We start from the raw sequence: 19,061 nt of genomic DNA, 5'->3' as shown, positions 1-19,061 counted from the left end.
AGAGCTCACAGGAGGAAGGCCAGCCCCTTCAGGTCCTCAGACACGTGTTCTCAGAGCTCCCCAGTCACACCGAGGTCACATGTGGCAGTCGATCAGAGGCTCACACACATGTGTGAGCACGTGCACACCCCCATTCAATGGATCCCATCCCCGACCTTCAGCTTGGAAGCAGCTTCTGCTGGGAGCACTGCCACAGCCCAGCCCCCACTACTTCCCTGGCTGGGGCAGGGAAAGAGAACCCCCCAGAATGCCACGGGCCTCCCTTTGGGTGTGTGGGCCCTGTCCGGCCATGCCCAGAGCTGGGGGTGTGATGGAGGTGGTCGGTAGTGCCTGGTCCCACCCAGAGGGCTGGGCCGCCTGCCCCTGCCACCCTGAGCCCACCCCAGCCCTCCTCCCTGTTCTCGGCCTGAGCCTGGGGCCACCCAAGTGCCGACTAGATTCCCTCGGAGCCCCAGGCCCTGCCCTTTCTCCCCTGCGCCTGGCTGCGCGCTGCCTCGGCCCCTCCTGTTCTCCCGTGCGGGGCTGCAGGCTCTGTGACTCCCCCTGTGCACAGCTCCCCTCCGGCAGGTCCATTATACCTTTTGCAGAGTACGTTCTGCGTCACTGTCATGCCTGTGTCCTGTTCTTTAATCATGTGGGGGTGGGGGGTGGTGGGATGAAGAGGGCAAGGGGGTGGGGGAGGAGAGGGAGGGTCTCTTTGAGCCTTTGAGGACTTGGTCCTATTCCTCGGAGGGAGGTCTTGGGATGGGCGGCTGGGCACTTCTCCCTGGGCATCTCTGCGGGGCATCCCCTCCCCTGGGCCTTCCCTGCTCCCTGGGCCCAGAAATGGGAGCTGATGGAGAGGGTGGGCTCAGGACTGGGGTGAGACAGCCCCCAGCAGCCGAGTGAGGAGGCAGCCCAGGCGCCAGGCCTGTTCCCAGGGCCTGCAGCTGCTGAAGGGAGGGCCACACTTTCTCCCCTCTCACCCGGGTCTGCCTGGGCTTCTCCAGACACGGGCAGAAGCCGAATCCCAGCACACTGCCATCCACCACTGGGCCCCATCAGTCCAGAATCAAGGCCCCAGTCCCCTGACCCAGCCCCCCGGGAGGCCTCCCAGGCAGCTCTTGGGCAGCCCTGTTTGGAACCCTCCTTTCCTCCAGCTCCCCCTTCAGCTGCAGACAATGAGCTCTGTTTTCTCAGCCGAGTGTGGGAAAGGGCTCTGAAGTTTTGTTCGTTCCCTCAGGATGCTGGTCCAAGTGCTTTTGCCAAGGGGAGTTCAAGACAACACCCTCCCTCCAGCATCAATCAGAAAGATTCACGGGACCTCAGGGCTGGACGGTTGCCTAGCAACCATCTAGGGGGTTCTAGGCCACCCCCCCTCCGCTTTACAGATGAAAAAACCGAGGTTTACCAAGAGGAAGGTCCAGACTCAGACACAGGCCTCCTTTCCTCACCCTGCGTCTGTCAAGGGGGCCAACAAGACGTGAGATCCTGCCTCCCATGCTCAAAGGGGTTCGTCAGCCCAGCGACCCCTGCTGGCCAATCTGGTCACTGCACCTACCTCTGGAAAGACGGGCCTTTCCTGGCAGCGAAGCAGGTCCTCGGAAGGACATGGGGATGAAGATTCTCAATGACAGAGAGAGGATCAGAGGGTCAGCGTGGAGGCAGAGACTAACCGGAAGCAGTGGGGGCGGCGTCTCCAGGGGTCAGTGTGGCTGAGGGTGGAAGCCCGGGGTGAAGAGCTGGTGGCTCCAGAGGTCTGGGGGACACACAGAGTGAAGGGGAGAATTTTACACCAGACTCAACTTTCTCCACTCATTCCCCTAAAAATTGAGATCGAGTTAGGGAGATTCTTTCTGAAAGGTTAGGGCAGTGGTCGGCAAACTCATTAGTCAACAGAGCAGCAAACCGCAGCTCTCAAACTGCATGTGGCTCTCGTGAGCCGCAGTTTGCCGACCACTGGGTTAGGGTAACCAATGATGCTTAGTGTTGGGGATTAGACTCTGATGGTAATATGGACACTTCCCCTGGAAAATGCACATCAGACACACACACACACACACACACACACACTCAAGTGCACTTTCATTCACAACTTCAGGCGGTTCACGGAGCCCAAGAGGCCCAGGGCCAGGTTACGAGCCGTGCTTACCTGCTGTGGAGCATATGTAAGTGTGATCACCGATGGATGGAGATGAGGGTGGGGAATGAATCAGAGGCAGAAAAGGCCTCCGGGTATGTGGCTCGCGGCCTCATTTTTACAGACGAGGTTAACCGAGGCCAGAGGGCAAGGGACAGGCTGAAGGCCACAGAGCAGCCAAGTGGGCAAAGTAGTCCCGGGTTTCCCGATGCTTTCCACAGTGCCAGCTGCCTCCTGTGCCTCCTTAGCCAGTCCCGGACAGCGTGACCCTCCCGGTCTCCCAGCCCGCGCCTGCCTGCGTCACCTCCTCCGAGTAAGCCTGGGCTTATGGGAGGCAGCCAGCTCTGGGCAGCAAAACCATCCCCGCCCCTTTCTAGCTGTCTGGCCTGGGATAAGCCACCCCCTCTTGAGTCTGTCAAATAGGTATTATAATTTATTGTAATAACAGTGTTACTCCCATAGGTCATTAGGGGGGGTGAAATGATAATGGGGCAAAGCACTTAACGCACAGCAGTTAATAATGGTCATGCTTATTGGTGGCCTGAAACAGACCCCTGTTCCTGTGGTCCCAGCCCCACCCAGCTGGTGAGCCCTAGGCAGTCCCAGGGTGCAGTCTCTTGAGACGGAGCCCCTCCCCCACTAAACACATAGAGGCAACCTCATCTGACCAGCAGGGGGCGATGACAACCCAGCCTGACCTGGTGGACAGGGATCTGGAGATGAGGAGGGCTCTTGGGCATCCCTGTGCCCACGGCAGGGAGAGCTGACATGCTGGGTGGTCCCCAGACTCCCCTTTCAATGCTCCCCACACCATCTACACAGCGTGGTCATACCACACACACACACACACACACACACACACACACGGAAAACATGGGCAAGAAGGAGCGGGAAATAGGCAAAGCGAGCATGTGCAGGCACTTTTCTTGCTGGAATCAGAAACCACGTTTTACTATCATCTATCATTATCAATACCAAAGGGTATCAGATTTAAATTATATCAATATTCCACATAAAAATAATGATTACAATTGTACGAGAACTGTCATCAGTGATAACTGTATCTACCACCAGCACTTGCCCTGTGTGGTCCATTGGTATCCATTCTACAGAAATGACCTTTTCTGGCTGGTGTGGCTCAGTGGTTGAGCGACAGCCTATGAAGCAGGAGGTCAAGAGTCCATTCTCTGCCTGGGTTTTGGGCTCGATTCCCAGGAAGGGGCGTGCAGGAGGCAGCCGATCAATGATGTTCCTCTTTTACCGATTTTTTTTTAATCTCTCTATCCCTCTCCCTTCCTCGCCTTCTAGAAATAAATAAAAACATATTTAAAACAACAACAACAAAGGAAATGATCTTAATACTCTCCCCAGAGAACTGTTAAGGTAACTGGTATCGCCTTCATCCACTCCGAATCACCCTCTCAGGAAGTGACTTGCCTAGGGTCACACAGCAAGGACGGGGACCTGGGTGTGTCTGAGTCCCGAGCCTCGCTCTACACATGGACCTCGGCCTCCATCCTGTGTGAGGACCCCGGCTCTCCCTCCTGCCCTGGCACCAACCCCGCCAGGCCCAACACACACCCTTAAGGTGAACCCATATCGGAGTCACTGGCACACACCGGACTGCGGTGCCAACCGGACTCAGGGGGAGCAGCCAGGTGCCCCTTGGGGAGCCTCACCCGCCGGGGGGGGGGGTTCCAAACACTCCCAGCCTTGGCTGCTCAGGGACCTAACCTGCTAGGTATGTTGGAAAGGCAGCCTGGGCCTCCGTTTCCTCTCCTGTAAGGTGGGGACAGACGGACAGCCTGGGAGCCTCAGCGGGGTCCCCAGCAGCACTGGGCTGGCCCCCTCCCCCCACCCCCACTCCCTGACCTGCCTCCGGGCCCTCACCAACCTGGCGTGGTCCTTGCGGGATGGCTGGCAGCCTGGGAGAGCGAGCGGAGGCTGCAGGCAGCCGGGGCAGGCCAGGGGTCCGGTCCTCGGAGATGAGGCTGGGCACCCTGTCGATGTGGGCCCGCCCTGCTGGAGCCAGGGAGCTTGGGGTGCCAGTCCCACTCTCAGCTGACCAACATCTGAGCCAGAGGCCAGGCTGCTTCTCCCCCACTCCCTGCACCCCACCCCTGTGAATAATGCCGCTTGCCTCACAGAGCGGGGCCTCCCCGGGCTTTGATGCCTGGGGGTGGGGATGGGGTGGGGTGGGGAGGGTGGCGTGTTGGGTGGAAGACAAGACAGGGTTAAAGACCCAGCCACCCAGGCTCAGAGCACAGAAATGGTCGTTGCTGGGAGAGGTGTCCCCCTGCCTCCCAGGCCTCCCAGCTCTCAGGGCCCCCCTCCGAGCCCTGGGGTCAGGGCAGGGCTCCTTCCCACCCAACCCCAACCCCAACCACAACCCCAACCACAACAATAATTAACCCCGTGAACCCCAGCAAATAAAGATCTGAATCACAAAAAGGAGGCGTCATTGCTGCCCCAAGGTGGGGAACTCCGGAGGTCCCAGTATCCTGTGACACCCCAGTCCCCACACACTGCTAGGCCCGAGGGCACCCCGTCCACTGGGGCCTGGGGGAGGCCTCACCTGTCTTGGGTTTGGACCAGAGAGAAGATTAAGAATAAGAGAAATAGCCGGGACCGGTTTGGCTCAATGGATAGAGCGTTGGCTTGGGGACTGAAGGGTCCCGGGTTCGATTCCGGTCAAGGGTATGTACCTTGGTTGCGGGCATATCCCCAGTAGGGGGTGTGCAAGAGGCAGCTGATTGATGACTCTCTCTCATCGATGTTTCTAACTCTCTATCTCTCTCCCTTCCTCTCTGTATAAAATCAATAAAATATATTTAAAAAAAAAGAATAAGAGAAATAAAAAATAAAAATAGAAAACTGTACAAGTCTCTTCCCTGAATTTTCTAGTTTGTCCCAGGGGGAGGGGCTCAGTGCCAAGATAGGGAGGGGGAAAGGCACCACCCCTTGTCTGCTTTTATTTTTAAAACATATTTTATTATTTTTTTACAGAGAGAAAGGGAGAGAAATAGAGAGTTAGAAACACCCATGGGAGAGAAACATCGACCAGCTGCCTCCTGCACAACCCCCCTCAGGATGTGCCTGCAACCAAGGTACATGCCCTTACCCGGAATCGAACCCGAACCCGGGACCTTTCAGTCCGCAGGCCGATGCTCTATCCACTGAGCCAAACCGGTTTCGGCAATTAAAATACCGTATTTTCTGCTATATAAGATGACCCCTTAATTTTACAGTTAAAACACAGGTTTAGGCCTGTATTCGCTGTATAAGACTACCCCCCACTTCCGAGGCAACACCAGTTCTTTTTTTAATAGACCGCCTCTCTGACTCTGGCCAATCTGAGCAGGCTTTTTACTAGAACACAGTGTACATGTTCTGTACCCGAAGCTACACTGTGTTCCAGTAAAAAGCCTGCTCAGATTGGCCAGAGTCAGAGAGGCGGTCTATTAAAAAAAGAACTGGTGTTGCCTCGGAAGTGGGGGGTAGTCTTATACAGCGAATACAGGCCTAAACCTGTGTTTTAACTGTAAAATTAGGGGGTCGTCTTATACGCCCGGTCGTCTTATATGCCAGAAAATACGGTGTATATTTTTAAAAATCACCGGACTGGTGGGCCAACTCTCCAGGGGTCCCGTGTCCGCCAGGTGCTGCTAAGAAAGACACTCGGGCTGCGGGATAAAACCCCGCCACCGGAGCAGGTGCGGGGACGGGCGGTGTTTGAGGCCAGGCGGTCAGGGGCCCTGGAGGTGTCCGCGCGTCCCCCTGGCCGGTCCCCTCCGCTGGGGGCGGGGGTGGGGGTGGGGATCTCGCTCCGTCTCCTCCCCGCCCTCCCGCATCGATCCTCCCGGGGAAGTTCTGCGCCCGGTGCCCGGCGAGCAGCACAGGGGCGGGTGCCAGGCGCGTGACTCCGCCCCGCCCGCGCCGCCCGCGCCCTGCGCCTCCCGGGCCGCAGACGCCGCGTCCGCCCGGCGGCCGGTCCGGGGCATGGAGACGGCGGCGCGGGGGGCGCCCCGGGGCGGCGGGAGCGGCGGGGCCGAGGCGCTGCTGGGCGAGCTGGAGGCGCGCGTGCGGGCCGTGGTGCGCGCGAGCTCGTGGTGGGAGCGCCACGGCGTGGACTGCTCCATCCTGGCGCTCAGCCTGCTCGCCCTGCCGCCCGGTGAGGGAGCGGGACCCGGGACCGGGGACGGGCGGCCAGGGGCCCGGCGGCGCGGAGGGTGCGAGGGAGGGGATGAAGAGGGCTGGGTGGAGTTGGGGAGACGCTGCGTGCTGGGGACCCCGAATCTGACCGTCTGTTTGGGGTGTCCTGTCCTGTGTCCTCAGAGGACCTGGGCGCGGGGTGGGGAAGGTGGGGAGGGTGGGGGTGGGGGAGAGACCGGCATGAAGGGCAGAGGTGGGGCAGCTGAGAGCGGTGGGAGGCTGGAGGGGTGAGGACCGCAGTCCAGGGGAGGAAGTTCCGTGGGACCACCAGGGATGGGGTGAGGAGGGAGGGGGTTCCCTGGTCTGGACCCCCCAGGCCCAGCCGTTGCTGCTCTGGCTGGGGCGCCGGATCAAGGCTCCTGGAATCTCCTTGAGGAGTCACGGGGCTGTTTGTCCCCAAACCCTGATGAGAGAGCCACCCCCTCAGGCCGCAGGGGGGCCAGTGCTGGGCTCGCTTTGGTCTGGGCTTCCCCGGGTTTGGGCCCAGATCTCCAAAAGCTGAGGAAAACCTTGCTCTTTCTTCCCTCCCCTCTCCCCCGCTCCCCCCAGGGTTCCTGTGCCTGCGCTCCGAGCATGGCCTGGTCTTTGTCCTGGGCATCACCATCCTGGGGGTGTGCCACTACACGCTCACGGTCAAGGGCAGCCACCTGGCCACGCACGGTGCCCTCACCGAGTCCAGGCGCTGGAGCAAGATCTGGGCACACTTCTTCGTGGAGGTGAGCCTGGGAGAGGGCGAGGCAGCTGCTGGGCCAGGCGGGCATCCTCCTGGCTCGGTGCCAGTGTGTAGGTGTGTGCCCAGGGGGCGGGTGGCTGCAGCTGCTGGGAAGTGGGTCCCGGTGTGCAGCCTGCACCACGGTGTGTGTCTGTGGGTGCCCTGGAGGGGGGTGGTACTGTGGGGGAGAGGTGTGTGGGGGATGCACGGGCATCTATGGCAGTGGACTCGGCCTGGGTACCCCTGCTGCTCCGGGGGCACCCGCTCAGCTCTCGGCAGCACCAGCCCACGTGGTGACTCCTCCTCCTCCGGACACCTGGGCCTGGCAGGTCTTGGCTACAGCCTTGGGGCCTCCTGGTTTTGCAATCAGGGCTTAAAATGTGAGCCGGGGACGGAAGGGGGCGGGGAGGAGGTGCCGGGTGTCACAGTGTCCCAGCCCCGGAACACGTGTCCCTCTGATCCTGGTGACGCTGAGCCATCCTGACCAGGCCCCTCCCTGCTCCCCAAGTCTGCTCCAGCAAGGTCCCTCCTCTCTCCTGCCCCTGCGCCCCCTCTTCCTACCCCCTCCAGTCCCCCCGCTTCAGCCTTCTCACCAGGGAGGCAAAGGGCTCTGGCCAGGCTGCCCGTCTCTCTGGCCCGGGTTCAGGCCTCTCCGGTTCCTCTGCGGGACTTGTCCCCCCCTCGCCCGGACCGCCGCCTGGCAGCCGGACGGGAGACGGCGGAGGGCACGGCCTCGGGAGCTGCCCCTCCCGGTGCGTTCCCAGCCCCACTGGCCGCCTGACCTTGGGCACGTTATCAAGTCCAGCATCGAATGTTCGCTTCCTCCTCTAATGAACGGGTCTGGCCGCAGGGCCTCCCTCGAAGCCGGGTGGGGATTCCCCGGGACCTTCACCGCAGGCCGGGACCTGCTCTTCGGGGCTGGCTCGTGTCGGCTGTGCTTTCTGCCCTCCGGAGGGCACGGCGGCAGCGGGGAGGGTCAGCGGCTTTTGTTGTTTGTTTTGAACCGAAAGGTTGATGCATTTATGCAAATATCAGAAGACAGGTGTGTGTGTGTGTGTGTGTGTGTGTGTGTGTGTGTGTCGGGGGGCCGTTGGCTCTGGCTCTAGCCCACCAGCTGTCCTCTGTGTTTCACAAAGGACCAGCCTGCTGCCCAGGACCCCCCGGGACCCCTGCCTGTCCACTTCTCCCACGTCCTGCGGTCGCCCTTCTTGCTGGGTGCCCGGGTCTCCCATCCTTATAGGATAATCTAGTCCTCCCCTCCGCAGCCTGTTCTGTCAGCGGATGTCCCTGGCTTTCCCGGGGCACCCGTTTCGCCAGGTTCAGCTCAGGGGCTGCTGGCTCCAGAAGGGGGTGGGCAAGGACCTCACCCCTCTGACCCGCTCTCCCCGTGGGGAGGGCAGGTAGTGACACTCCAGGTGTTGTTGTTTCCCCACTAAAATGTCCCAACCATCCGCACCTCCCCACCCAGCCTCTCTCTGAAGACCCACTTCCGGTCTACAGGAGAAAGTTCCATCCTCCCTGCCCCCCTCTGACCCTCTCTCCAGCCCACGGATAACCTGCCTTCCCTGCAAGAGCGCCTGCCCCTCCCTGTCCCTCCCTGCCCCTCCCTGTCCTTCCCTGCCCCTCTCTGTCCCTCCCTGTCCTTCCCTGCCCCTCTCTGCCCCTCCCTGTCCTTCCCTGCCCCTCTCTGTCCCTCCCTGTCCTTCCCTGCCCCTCTCTGTCCCTCCCTGTCCTTCCCTGCCCCTCTCTGTCCCTCCCTGTCCTTCCCTGCCCCTCTCTGTCCCTCCCTGCCCCTCCCTGCCCCTCTCTGTCCCTCCCTGTCCTTCCCTGCCCCTCTCTGTCCCTCCCTGTCCTTCCCTGCCCCTCTCTGTCCCTCCCTGTCCTTCCCTGCCCCTCTCTGTCCCTCCCTGTCCTTCCCTGCCCCTCTCTGTCCCTCCCTGTCCTTCCCTGCCCCTCTCTGTCCCTCCCTGTCCTTCCCTGCCCCTCTCTGTCCCTGGTGATGCCACAGGGACTGCTGTGAAGGGCCACAGGGAGGTGGGGGGAGGTGGGGGGAGGCGGGGGATGGTGGGGGGAGGTGGGGGATTGTGGGGGGAGGTGGGGGGAGGCGGGGGATGGTGGGGGGAGGTGGGGGGAGGCGGGGGATGGTGGGGGGAGGTGGGGGAGGCGGGGGATGGTGGGGGATGGTGGGGGATGGTGGGGGGAGGTGGGGGATGGCGGGGGATGGTGGGGGGAGGTGGGGGATTGTGGGGGGAGGTGGGGGGAGGCGGGGAAGGTGGGGGAAGGTGGGCGGCGGGGCCATATTAAATCCTGAAGCTCAGCTAGGATTTAACTCCGGAAATGAGAGGGTCCTTAGACACTCCCCTCCTGTCCTGGTGGATGCTCCCCAGGGTGGAAGGGAGCAGGCTGGGCCAGGTGCTAAGCTCCACTGTTTCTCAACTTCCGGGGCGGCGAGTCCCAGCTGCTCCGGAGCCAGCACCGCCCAGCTCTGCCCCCAGGAGTCTCACCCACGGGAGGCCCCACCTTCACCCAAGGCCTTTGTGGTGGCGGAAACAGAGCCAGGAGCCACAGCCTGGTCATAATTCTCGAATGTTCTCTTCCCACGAGCTCAGTGTGGCCATCATCCTCAGGGCTGCGCAGCTGCTCTCTCCTCCTGTCCACGCCTGCTGCCCTCCGCTCCCATGTCCACCTCCGAGTGGCCCCGCCATGGCCCTCACCTGGAACCCTGGCCTTGACCCTGATTCCTCTCCTCCCCCAGCCTCACCTTTCCCCCAGATCCTGCCTCCGGGCCTGCCCTCCGCCCTCACCATCGCGCATCTCCGGACCAGCAGCCTCTGGCCAGCCACCCTCCCCATCCTGTCCCTCCCTTCCAGTCTCAGAGTGTGGCCTATTTGACACCCAACTTCGGTTGTGTCATAATTTTATAATGACGGTGTTTAATCCTGCAAAGCATTGTCTGTTTAAGAGATAAAATAAAAGGAAATATTAGGAGACACGTAAGGGATTGTGAGCCTCGCTTACCCCCTAGGGCAGCACAACCACTGAGCCACACTGGCCGGGCTTCCTTTTTTTAAAAAATTTATTTCCACCCCCTAACCCCTTCCTCTTTGGCCACCATCAATTTATTCTCTGTATTTTTTAGTCTGTTTTGCTCTGGTTGTTTTGTTGTTGTTTTAGATGCCACACATCAGTGGAGGCATGCGGTAGTTGTCTCTCTGACTGATATATCACTTGGCATGAAGCCCTCTAGGCCATCCACGCGGTTGCAAGTGGCGAGTTGTCAGCCACCGGCGGTGGCGGAGTCACAGCCCCCTGTACGCACACGCTGCTTCTCCTCTGCCCGCTCCTCTGCCGACGGCACTGGGGCTGCTTCCATGGCTGGGCTATTACAGACAACGCCGCAGTGAGCATCGGGGCGCATAGATTTTTTTCAAATTTGTGTTTCTGTTTTCTCCGGATAAACACCCAGAAGCCCAATTGCGGGCTCACATGGAGCTCTATGTGTAATGTTTGAAGGCACCTCCATCCTGCTTTCCGCCGTGTGGCTGCACCGGTCTGCACTCCCCCCACAGGGCCCAGGGTTCCCTCTCCTCCATGTCCTCGCCGCACCTGTTATCGGCTGGCTTATTGGTGATTCAGCTGGCATTTCTTTTTAAAAATATATATTTTACTGATTTTTTTTTTCCAGAGAGGAAGGGAGAGAAATAGAGAGTTAGAAACATCCACATTGATCAGCTGCCTCTTGCACACCCCATACTGGGAATGTGCCCGCAACCAAGGTACATGCCCTTGACCGGAACCGAACCCGGCACCTTTCAGTCTGCAGGCCGACGCTCTATCCACTGAGCCACACCGGTCAGGGCTCAGCTGGCACTTCTTGATGAGAGAGGCAATGCAGGAGGCCTGGCCCTGGGAGCGGAAGGGCACAGAAGGCGCAGTTACAATCAGTTGCCTCTCCTGCCTGGGACACAACCGTGAGCCTCAGAGCCCTGGCTGAGCCCCCGGTGCCCGCCGCCAGGCTCCTGCCACTGACCTGACCCAGCCAGGAGCCCAATGGGCGCGCGTGCTCTTGAGCAGGCGGATCCTCGGAGACCAGCAGGCCTGGGAGAGATGTCTCTTTAAGCCACGATACCCTCCCACCTCTCAGGTTCTGTCCCTGTTGCGAGGTTACAAGAACGTGCCCTGGGGGTTGCACCACCTGAGAGCAGCGCAGCCGGCCTGCCTCCCGGGGCTCCGCAGCAAGGCTGCCACGGAACTGGCATCGCGCTCTCCCCCCGCTCTGCCCCCCGCAACCTCCTTGCCCTCTGCCTTCCGCGGACAATGCCACATCTCCCGCGGCTGCTGGAACACTGCATGGAGCCATCACTACCCCTGCTCCTCAGCCTCCTTTATTTATTTATTACTTTTCTTATTTTTTTTTAACACTATTCTTTTTTTATTTTATTTTAATTAATTTATTTATTTTAATATATTTTATTGATTTTACACAGAGAGGAAGGGAGAGAGATTGAGAGCTAGAAACGTCGATGGGAGAGAAACATCGACCAGCTGCCTCCTGCACACCCCCCACCAGGGATGTGCCCGCAACCAAGGTACATGCCCTTGACCTGAATGGAACCTGGGACCTTTCAGTCCCTAAGCTGACGCTCTATCCATTGAGCCAAACCGGTTTTGGCATATGTTTTATTTATTTTAAAAAATATTTCTTATTTAAAATACGTGATTTTTTATTGATTTTAGAGAGGAAGGGAGAGAGAGAAACGTTAATGATGAGACAGAACCACTGATTGGCTGCCTCCTGCCCGCCCCCTACTGGGGATTGAGCGCACAACGTGGAATGGAACTGAGACCTCCTGGTTCATAGATGGATGCTCAACCACTGAGCCATGCTGGCCGGGTCTCTGTGTCCTTTATTTTTTAATTTTTAAAAATATTTTAAAATATATATTTTATTGATTTTTTACAGAGAGAAAGGGAGAGGGAGAGAGTTAGAAACATTGATGAGAGAGAAACATCAATCAGCTGCCTCCTGCATATTGTCTACAGGGGATGTGCCTGCAACCAAGGTACCTGCCCCTGAGCAGAATCGAACTTGGGACCCTTGAGTCCACAGGCCCAGGCTCTATCCACTGAGCCACACCGATTAGGGCCGCAGTGTCCTTTAGAAGGAGCGTCTGGCTCCATTTCGCCCCGGCACAGTGCGGGGACAGTGTCCTTCGCTGTCTTCCGTCTCCTCCTGGCTTTGCCTGGACCCAGAGCCGGGGCCCTGCTATCTGGAGTGAGCGGCACGTCTCAGGGGTCGTATGGCTTATCTGGGCTGAAAGCTGGGTTCAAATCCCACCTCTGCTGCCCACATCGAGAGTGAGTTGGCTGGTCACATGGCCTCTGTCTGTCTGTTTCCGCTTCTGTTGACAGTGGGTGATCACAGCCCTGACCCCGGGCTGGGGATTAGCCAGGCGCGCAGAGTGCAGAACGCTGTGTGCTTATCCAAGGCCTCCCGCTGCCTGGAGCTCAGTGACTGGCTTCAGGGAACCCTTCCCTCCCCCACAAACAGGCAGGCCGCGTCTTCAGCACAGTTAGCAGCACCTCGTGGCCTCGATAAGACGCAGGGAGAGGCTGCCGTCTGCATGCTCACCGGCAGCCTCCGTGTGAGAAGCACTTAGCCCCTCCCTGCACCCAGAATGGCCGCTCTGGGCGTCAGAGAGCGGCTGCCCAGGACTGGCTGTGGAGAACCCCACAAATGCCACAGAGGCGCCACCCCGGGGAGCAGTGCGCCCGGCACCCTCACCCCAGGTGCCACCCGCGTGGACAGCCTAGGACACGGCCTCCCTTCACCCCTGACTGTGCCCACACCGCCCCTCCCTGCACGGGCTCAGGGCACAGAGGAGAGCTCTGAAGGCACAGATCTTTCCGAGATAAACACACACCGCAGAACGGCAGCCGGATGCCAGGAGCGGGCCCTGCCCAGGCCTCCCAGGCTGGCAGGCTGTCCGGGTGGTCAGGGGGCAGCGTGGCAATCGGGGGTGGCCTGGCGCCCCTCACACGCTGCAGCGCCACCCCCGGCGGGCACGGTTCCTCGGACCGGCTGCCCCTCTGCGCTCAGGACACCCGAGAGCTGATGGTCAAGGCCGATTAGCTGGGCTGAGAGCGAGGCAGGGAGGCCCGGAGGGTGGGGCGCTTTTGAGGCCCTCAAGGCCCTGCTGGGCTGGGCTGGGCCGGACCTGGGCCTCTCTGGCTCCCCCTCCAGGTGTGCACGGCCTTCCCCGCCGAGGACGCGCTGCATGGCCACGTCAAGATGCACCACGGCTACACCAACGTGCTGGGCCTGGGCGACTCCAGCACCTGGCGGCTGCCCTGCCTCAACCGCTACGTCTACATGTTCCTGGCGCCTCTCCTGATCCCCGTCCTCACGCCGCTGGTGGCTGTGGGTGAGTGTGCGGGCCTGGGGCCCCGTGGCCTGTGGGGACCTGGTCTTCCCTTTTCCTCCCCCCTCCTCGCTCGCGGAGGCTGCTCTGGAGGGGGGGAGGAGCCCTGGGCTGAGACTGGACAGGAACGCTCTGGGGCAGCCAGGCTGGGTGGAAAGAGCTCAGACCGGGCCAAGCCTGGCTGAGCTGAGTACGGGCTGGCGACCTCAGGCAGGTAACCCAACCTCTCTGAGCCTCGGTTCTTCCCTGCCCCGCATTATTACCTCATGAGGTCACAGATGTTAAAACGCTTTGAAAATGCCTCGCACTGTATTGCACGTTGGACTTTTTATTTTTATAAAAGAAACTTTTAAAAGAGTGTTCATTGATTTCAGAGAAGAAGATTGATTTCAGAGAGAGAGAGAGAAACATCAATAATGAGAGAATCATTGTCATCTGCCTCCCAGTGAGCCTGCAACCCAGGCCTGTGCTCTGACCGGGAATCGAACCGTGACCTCCTAGTTCACAGGTCAATGCTCAGCCACTGAGCCAAGCTGGCCGGACGCATGTTAGAATTTTTTTAAAAAATAGATATTTTATTGATTTTTTACAGCGAGGAAGGGAGAAGGATAGAGAGTTAGAAACATCTATCAGCTGCACACTCCCCACTGGGGATGTGCCCGAAATCAAGATACATGCCCTTGACTGGAATCGAACCTGGGGCCATTCCGTCTGCAGGCCAACGCTCTATCCACCGCGCCAAACCGGTCAGGGCAGCATGTCAGGATTTTTAATATCACGGGAGCAAATCCTCTGGTGGAAGGACAGGGGCTGGGGGCGGCAGACCTGGATTCAAGCCCCAGGCCGCCATGAGTGACCCGGCCAAGTTGCCTAATGCCCCATTTCCTCACCCGCACCCTGGGGGAGTGTGCTTTCTGGGCTGAGGGCGATGACCCAGGTGGCCCTGTTAGCACCACGGGGCCAGCAGGGAGCCGGCTGGGAGGCGCCGTGCCCACCGCTGTGTTCTTGCCCCTCAGAGCGGCTGAGGAGGGCGAGGCCCGGGGCGGCGCTGCGGGCGCTGGGCCTGATCGCCCTGGGCCTGTGTTCCCACTACTGGCTGCTCCGGCACCTGTCCGGCTTCCGGAGCCCGGCCTCGGCGCTGGCCTGCATGCTCTGCACCAGGTCCCTGCTGGCCCACCCGTACCTGCACATCAACGTCTTCCAGGTGAGGCCTCCCACCGGCCGCTGGGGCCCCGGGGTGCCCAGGCCACGCCCCTCACTGGGGACCAGGGGGTGCCCAGGCCACACCCCTCACTGGGACCGGGGGTTCCCAGGCCTTGCTTCTCACTGGGACCACAGGGTGCCCAGGCCACACCCCTCACTGGGACCAGGGGTGCCCAGGCCACGCCCCCCACTGGGGACCAGGGGGTACCCAGACCATTCCCCTCACTGGGGACCAGGGGGTGCCCAGGCCACACCCCTCACTGGGACCCCAGGGGTTCCCAGGCCTCACCTCTCACTGGGGACCAGGGGTACCCAAGCCACACCTCTCACTGGAGGAGAGGGGCCCAGAGATGGCGGAGACTGGGCTCGGGGCTCAGCCTCTTCACACTGATGGGAGTGAGGGGGGCGAAGGGCCCGCTGGTCCCCGGTGCCGGGTGAGGACTGGGGCGGGTGGGGGGGCAGGAATGGCTCAGGCCGTGCCCACGCCTCTGTCACAGCACATCGGGCTGCCCATGTTCTCGCGGGACCAGAAGCCCCGCCGGCTCCACATGATGAGCCTGGGGGTGCTGAACCTGCCGCGGCTGCCGGTGCTGGACTGGGCGTTCGGCCACTCCATCGTCAGCTGCCACGTGGAGCACCACCTGTTCCCCAAGCTCTCCGACAACATGTGCCTCAAGGTAGGGGGGTGCCGGAGGCCGGGAACCTCAGCAGCGCCTGAGCCCGCGTCCCCCCACCGACTGGTCAGAGGCCCCAGGGGGCGGTTCCGGTCAGAGACACGTGGGTTTCTTTTTTATATAATTTTTATTGATTTCAGAAAGGGAGGGAGAGGAAGAGAGAGATAGAAACACCAATGATGAGAGGGAATCATTGACTGGCTGCCTCCTGCACGCCCCCCTCCCTGCTGGGGACCTAACCCGCAACCCGGGCATGTGCCCTTGACCGGAATCGAACCCAGGACCCTTGCGTCCACAGGCTGATGCTCTACCCAGTGAGCTAAACTGGCTAGGGCGGGTTTCTCATTAGCAGTGGCCTCAGCAAGCTCCTGGGCATCTCTGAGCCTCAGCTTCCTCCTCTGACCGGGGCAGGGAGGAGCGCGCAGTGCTGACATCCACAGGCCTTGTGCACGAGGTGGAGAAATGGCTCTGAGAGGCTGGGCACACAGCAGGTGCTGCTAAGAGGAGCTGTGGGTTGTGCCCTCTGTGCCAGGAGGACTGTCCCTGGTTGGGAGCCCTGGTGTGTGTGGGGGGGGTGCTGCGGAGAAGCCCGCCCCCCTGTCCCTTGCCTGCTGGGAGGGGAGGCAGGAACTCCCCTGCTCCCCGGAGCCTGTGGAACTGGGCAGACAGGGTCAGCGCCGGGCCGCCCGCAGGCAGTCCCAGGCCGCTCAGCGCCTCCTCCCGCCCGCCTGCCTCCCGCAGGTGAAGCCCGTGGTGTCCCGGTTCCTCCGGGAGAAGCAGCTGCCTTACAACGAAGACACCTACCTCGCCCGCTTCCGGCTGTTTCTCAGCCGCTACGAGGAGCTGCTGGTGCGCGCCCCTCCCATCACCGAGCTGGCCGGGCTGCAGTGAGGGGTGCCCGGTCCCCCTGCTCCCTGCCCGGCCCAGTCCCAATCTTTTTCTGCTTGTCACTCCGGCCAGAGGGCGCGGTCCCTCCCCAGGGGGTGTGGCTGGGCTGCTGGTGGGGACTTGCAGCTGGTGTGTCTCGGCTTTGCGGGGTGCAGGGAGGAAAGGACTAAAAGTGGGCTTTCCGGGCAACTTCATCTCAGGTCTACACAGCTGGGTCCTCCCGACGTGGCCTGGGCCTTGGTGGGGCTGAGGGAGGGTGACCGGGCGAGGAGAGGCCTGTGCAGGGGGCAGGCGAGGAGGGGCATCGAGAGAGCGGGGCCAGCCCTCAGCTGGGGTCTGCCTGGCCCTGGGAGCGTCCTGTACGCAGCCGGGCACTGTGGCCCCCGAGCCCGGAGCCTCCTGTCCTCTGCGGAGCCCTCTCGCAGGGACCACGGGGAGGGGACTTGGGCAGGACCTTCCCGGCTTCCCAGCTGGAGGCGCCATGCCCGACACGGGCTCAGCAGCTCCCGGGAGCCGCAGCCACAGGAGCATCAGGGAGATCAAAGCGTTTGTGCTTTATAAATAAAGAGGACATTCCGGGTTCCGGAAGTAAGGGGAGAAAGGGTATAAATAGCTTTGGGCATGATCTTGGCTAGCTCCGGAGGAAGTCTGCCTTGTTCCATGGCATTGAGGAGAGGACCTGGAAGAATTATGAGAGGGGGTGGGGGGTAATAGGCAGGGGTGATGGCACAGGGTCTGGGGGGCAGGCACTTTAGAGGAAAGGAAGGAGGGGGAGGAGGTGGGGTGCCCACGTAAGAGCTGGCAGCCCAGGAGCCAGCCTGCGTGGGCAGCCCTGAGAGAGGGCTGGGGCTGGCCTGGCGGGGCTGGAAGAGCAGGTGCGGGAAGGGCCCCGCTGGAGGCCGGGAGGAACAGAGAGGGGCGGAGCAGCCGGGTTCACCAGGGCCTCTCCCCGCCCTCTGAGGCCCTCGGCCGGGAAGGCTTTGTTGACGGGCCCGTGGGTGCATCGCAGGGTGCTCCGCAGCCTCCCTCGCTACGTGCCAGGAGTCCGAGTGGTGACAATCAGAATGTCTGAAGACACTGGTGAAAACCACCCCCGGCCGACAGCAGGAATCAAGATCTGAGTGCAGAACCGCCTTAGTTTCCAGGGAGGGCCTCGGGTGGGGGAAAGGCACACGGACCCTGCTAAGCTGAGTCAGCCAGCGGGGCTGGGCGGAGGGTGAGAGGCAGGTGGAAGGCGTTCTCTGCGCCTGGTCCTGTGGGAGAACCACAGGTGTGGCCTGAGGTGGCTCTGCGGGGGGCTGCCATCCGCCCGCCCCCCCCCCCACCCCCCCCCCCCCCCCCCCCCCCCACACTCCTCTCCGCCTGCCTGTCGCACCTGCTCCTGCAGCTACAACTCTCACCGCCTGCAACAGCCCCTTCCATCGCTCCTTCGGAGCCTGGGGCGGGGGTGGCTTCCAGCGCTGAGTAGCCTAGGGTGCTTCACTGGCCCCTGAGTCCTGCTCACACCTCTGCACAAGGTTCCTTCAGCGAAGCCTCTGCCAGTGGGCACTGCCAAGCGCGCCATCTGTTTCCGGCCGGGAGCCTGGCGGGCCCGCAGAGCTTGGGCTCCAAGCAGCCCTCGTGGAGGGAGGCGGGCTTGGCAGCCTCCCCAGCCGCCGTGTCCATGCCTTTCCCCGCTGTCCTTTGAAAGGCTCAGTAGCCAGCAGCGGCCCTCAGGCCCAGCAGTCCGACTCATCCACCTGCCAAATCCCCGCGCGGAAAATGCAGCGTCAGAGGAGGCCCCGATGCCGGTCCTGGCTAATGATTAAAGCCATCCTAATACATCACCGATGACTCAGGTTATTGATCTGGGCCTGAGTGGGGCCTGGGCAGCAGCGGGAGGCCCCGGAGCAGGCTTGGCTGTACCACAGGCGCCAGAGAACAAGCCACTCGCTCGTTCTGAGACCCGACGTTCTGTGGACCTCAGAGAAGGTGGACTGGGATGCCTGGGGCTCGCCAGGGGAGGGGCGGCGACAGGAGGGAAGGGAGCCCTTCCTGAGCTTTGCGGGGGCCTAAGCCCTAGTTTACACAGGCCTGTCGGAGGAGGTAATGTTGATAATATTGATGAGGATGAGGATAGTTGACATCTATTCAAAACATAAGGCACTTTTTTTTTGTAAGAAACATTTATTTATTGGTAAATCACAGAGGCAGGAAAAGTAATTCCTAGAAGACAGGGGCTTAAGAAATGAGGTGAGGAGGTAAAGGAAGGGCCCTTGGAGCTTGGGAGTGGGAAGCAAATGGTAATGGGCCTGGGGGCAGCGGCAGTGGAGGGGGGAGGCTCCGAGGAGGGAGAGGCACTGAGTCCTCCATCCTAAGGGTTTTAAGGGCGGAGATTTTAGGGGAGGCTCAGGGGTGAATCCTAATAGAATATTCGGCAGCTTTCCAGGTGTGTTCACTCAGGACTGTGGTCTGCACTGATTGGGCGGCGGGCATTGGGGCCAAGGTCATTATTCATTGCAGCTGGGCCTGAGGCCAGCCATGGCTGGTTTTGCTGTCTCTCTGGGCCGGGAGCTGACGTACAACTGAGGCCTAGCTACTATCTTAAGGCACATTTTTACCTGTCTCGTTTAAGTTTAATCTTTACAAGCACTTGATTCTGTTTTTCCTAACGGGGCATGTTGTGAGGATCAGTCTTGGAGGGATTACATTTCTCAGCATCATGTGGCTGGTAAATGGTGGAGAAGGATTCGAACCTAGTGTCCATCTCCAGCCTCCCCGCTCTTACCCACCAAACACAGCGCCTCTGGGAGGGAGCCTTAGAGAGCTTTCAGTATCTCTGATCCTTCCCT

At 60.7% G+C, this 19,061-nt stretch overlaps 1 protein-coding gene across 1 annotated transcript; it reads left to right on the top strand.

Annotated features, from left to right (window-relative positions):
* The first annotated feature begins 6,088 nt into the window (after positions 1–6,088).
* Positions 6,089–16,809, top strand: FADS6 (fatty acid desaturase 6). Its single transcript, XM_036412121.2, has 6 exons — positions 6,089–6,290; positions 6,881–7,047; positions 13,288–13,468; positions 14,482–14,669; positions 15,166–15,345; positions 16,084–16,809. Exons 1-6 carry the CDS (start codon positions 6,119–6,121, stop codon positions 16,231–16,233), a joined length of 1,038 nt encoding a protein of 345 aa, XP_036268014.1. The 5' UTR covers positions 6,089–6,118; the 3' UTR covers positions 16,234–16,809.
* The last annotated feature ends 2,252 nt before the right edge of the window (positions 16,810–19,061 follow it).

The sequence above is a fragment of the Pipistrellus kuhlii genome, unplaced genomic scaffold (assembly GCF_014108245.1).
Source record: "Pipistrellus kuhlii isolate mPipKuh1 unplaced genomic scaffold, mPipKuh1.p scaffold_m20_p_44, whole genome shotgun sequence".
Classification (NCBI taxonomy): domain Eukaryota; kingdom Metazoa; phylum Chordata; class Mammalia; order Chiroptera; family Vespertilionidae; genus Pipistrellus; species Pipistrellus kuhlii.
The sequence above is the reverse complement of the archived record's forward strand: the minus strand, read 5'-3'. Positions and strand labels throughout refer to the sequence as shown.

Excerpts from the sequence above, each read along its gene's own strand:
- FADS6 (XM_036412121.2), top strand. The coding sequence starts at position 6,119 with ATGGAGACGGCGGCGCGGGGGGCGCCCCGGGGCGGCGGGAGCGGCGGG. Across the intron at positions 14,670-15,165 it reads TGCACATCAACGTCTTCCAG|CACATCGGGCTGCCCATGTT; the intron begins GTGAGGCCTCCC and ends CCTCTGTCACAG. Across the intron at positions 15,346-16,083 it reads CCGACAACATGTGCCTCAAG|GTGAAGCCCGTGGTGTCCCG; the intron begins GTAGGGGGGTGC and ends TGCCTCCCGCAG.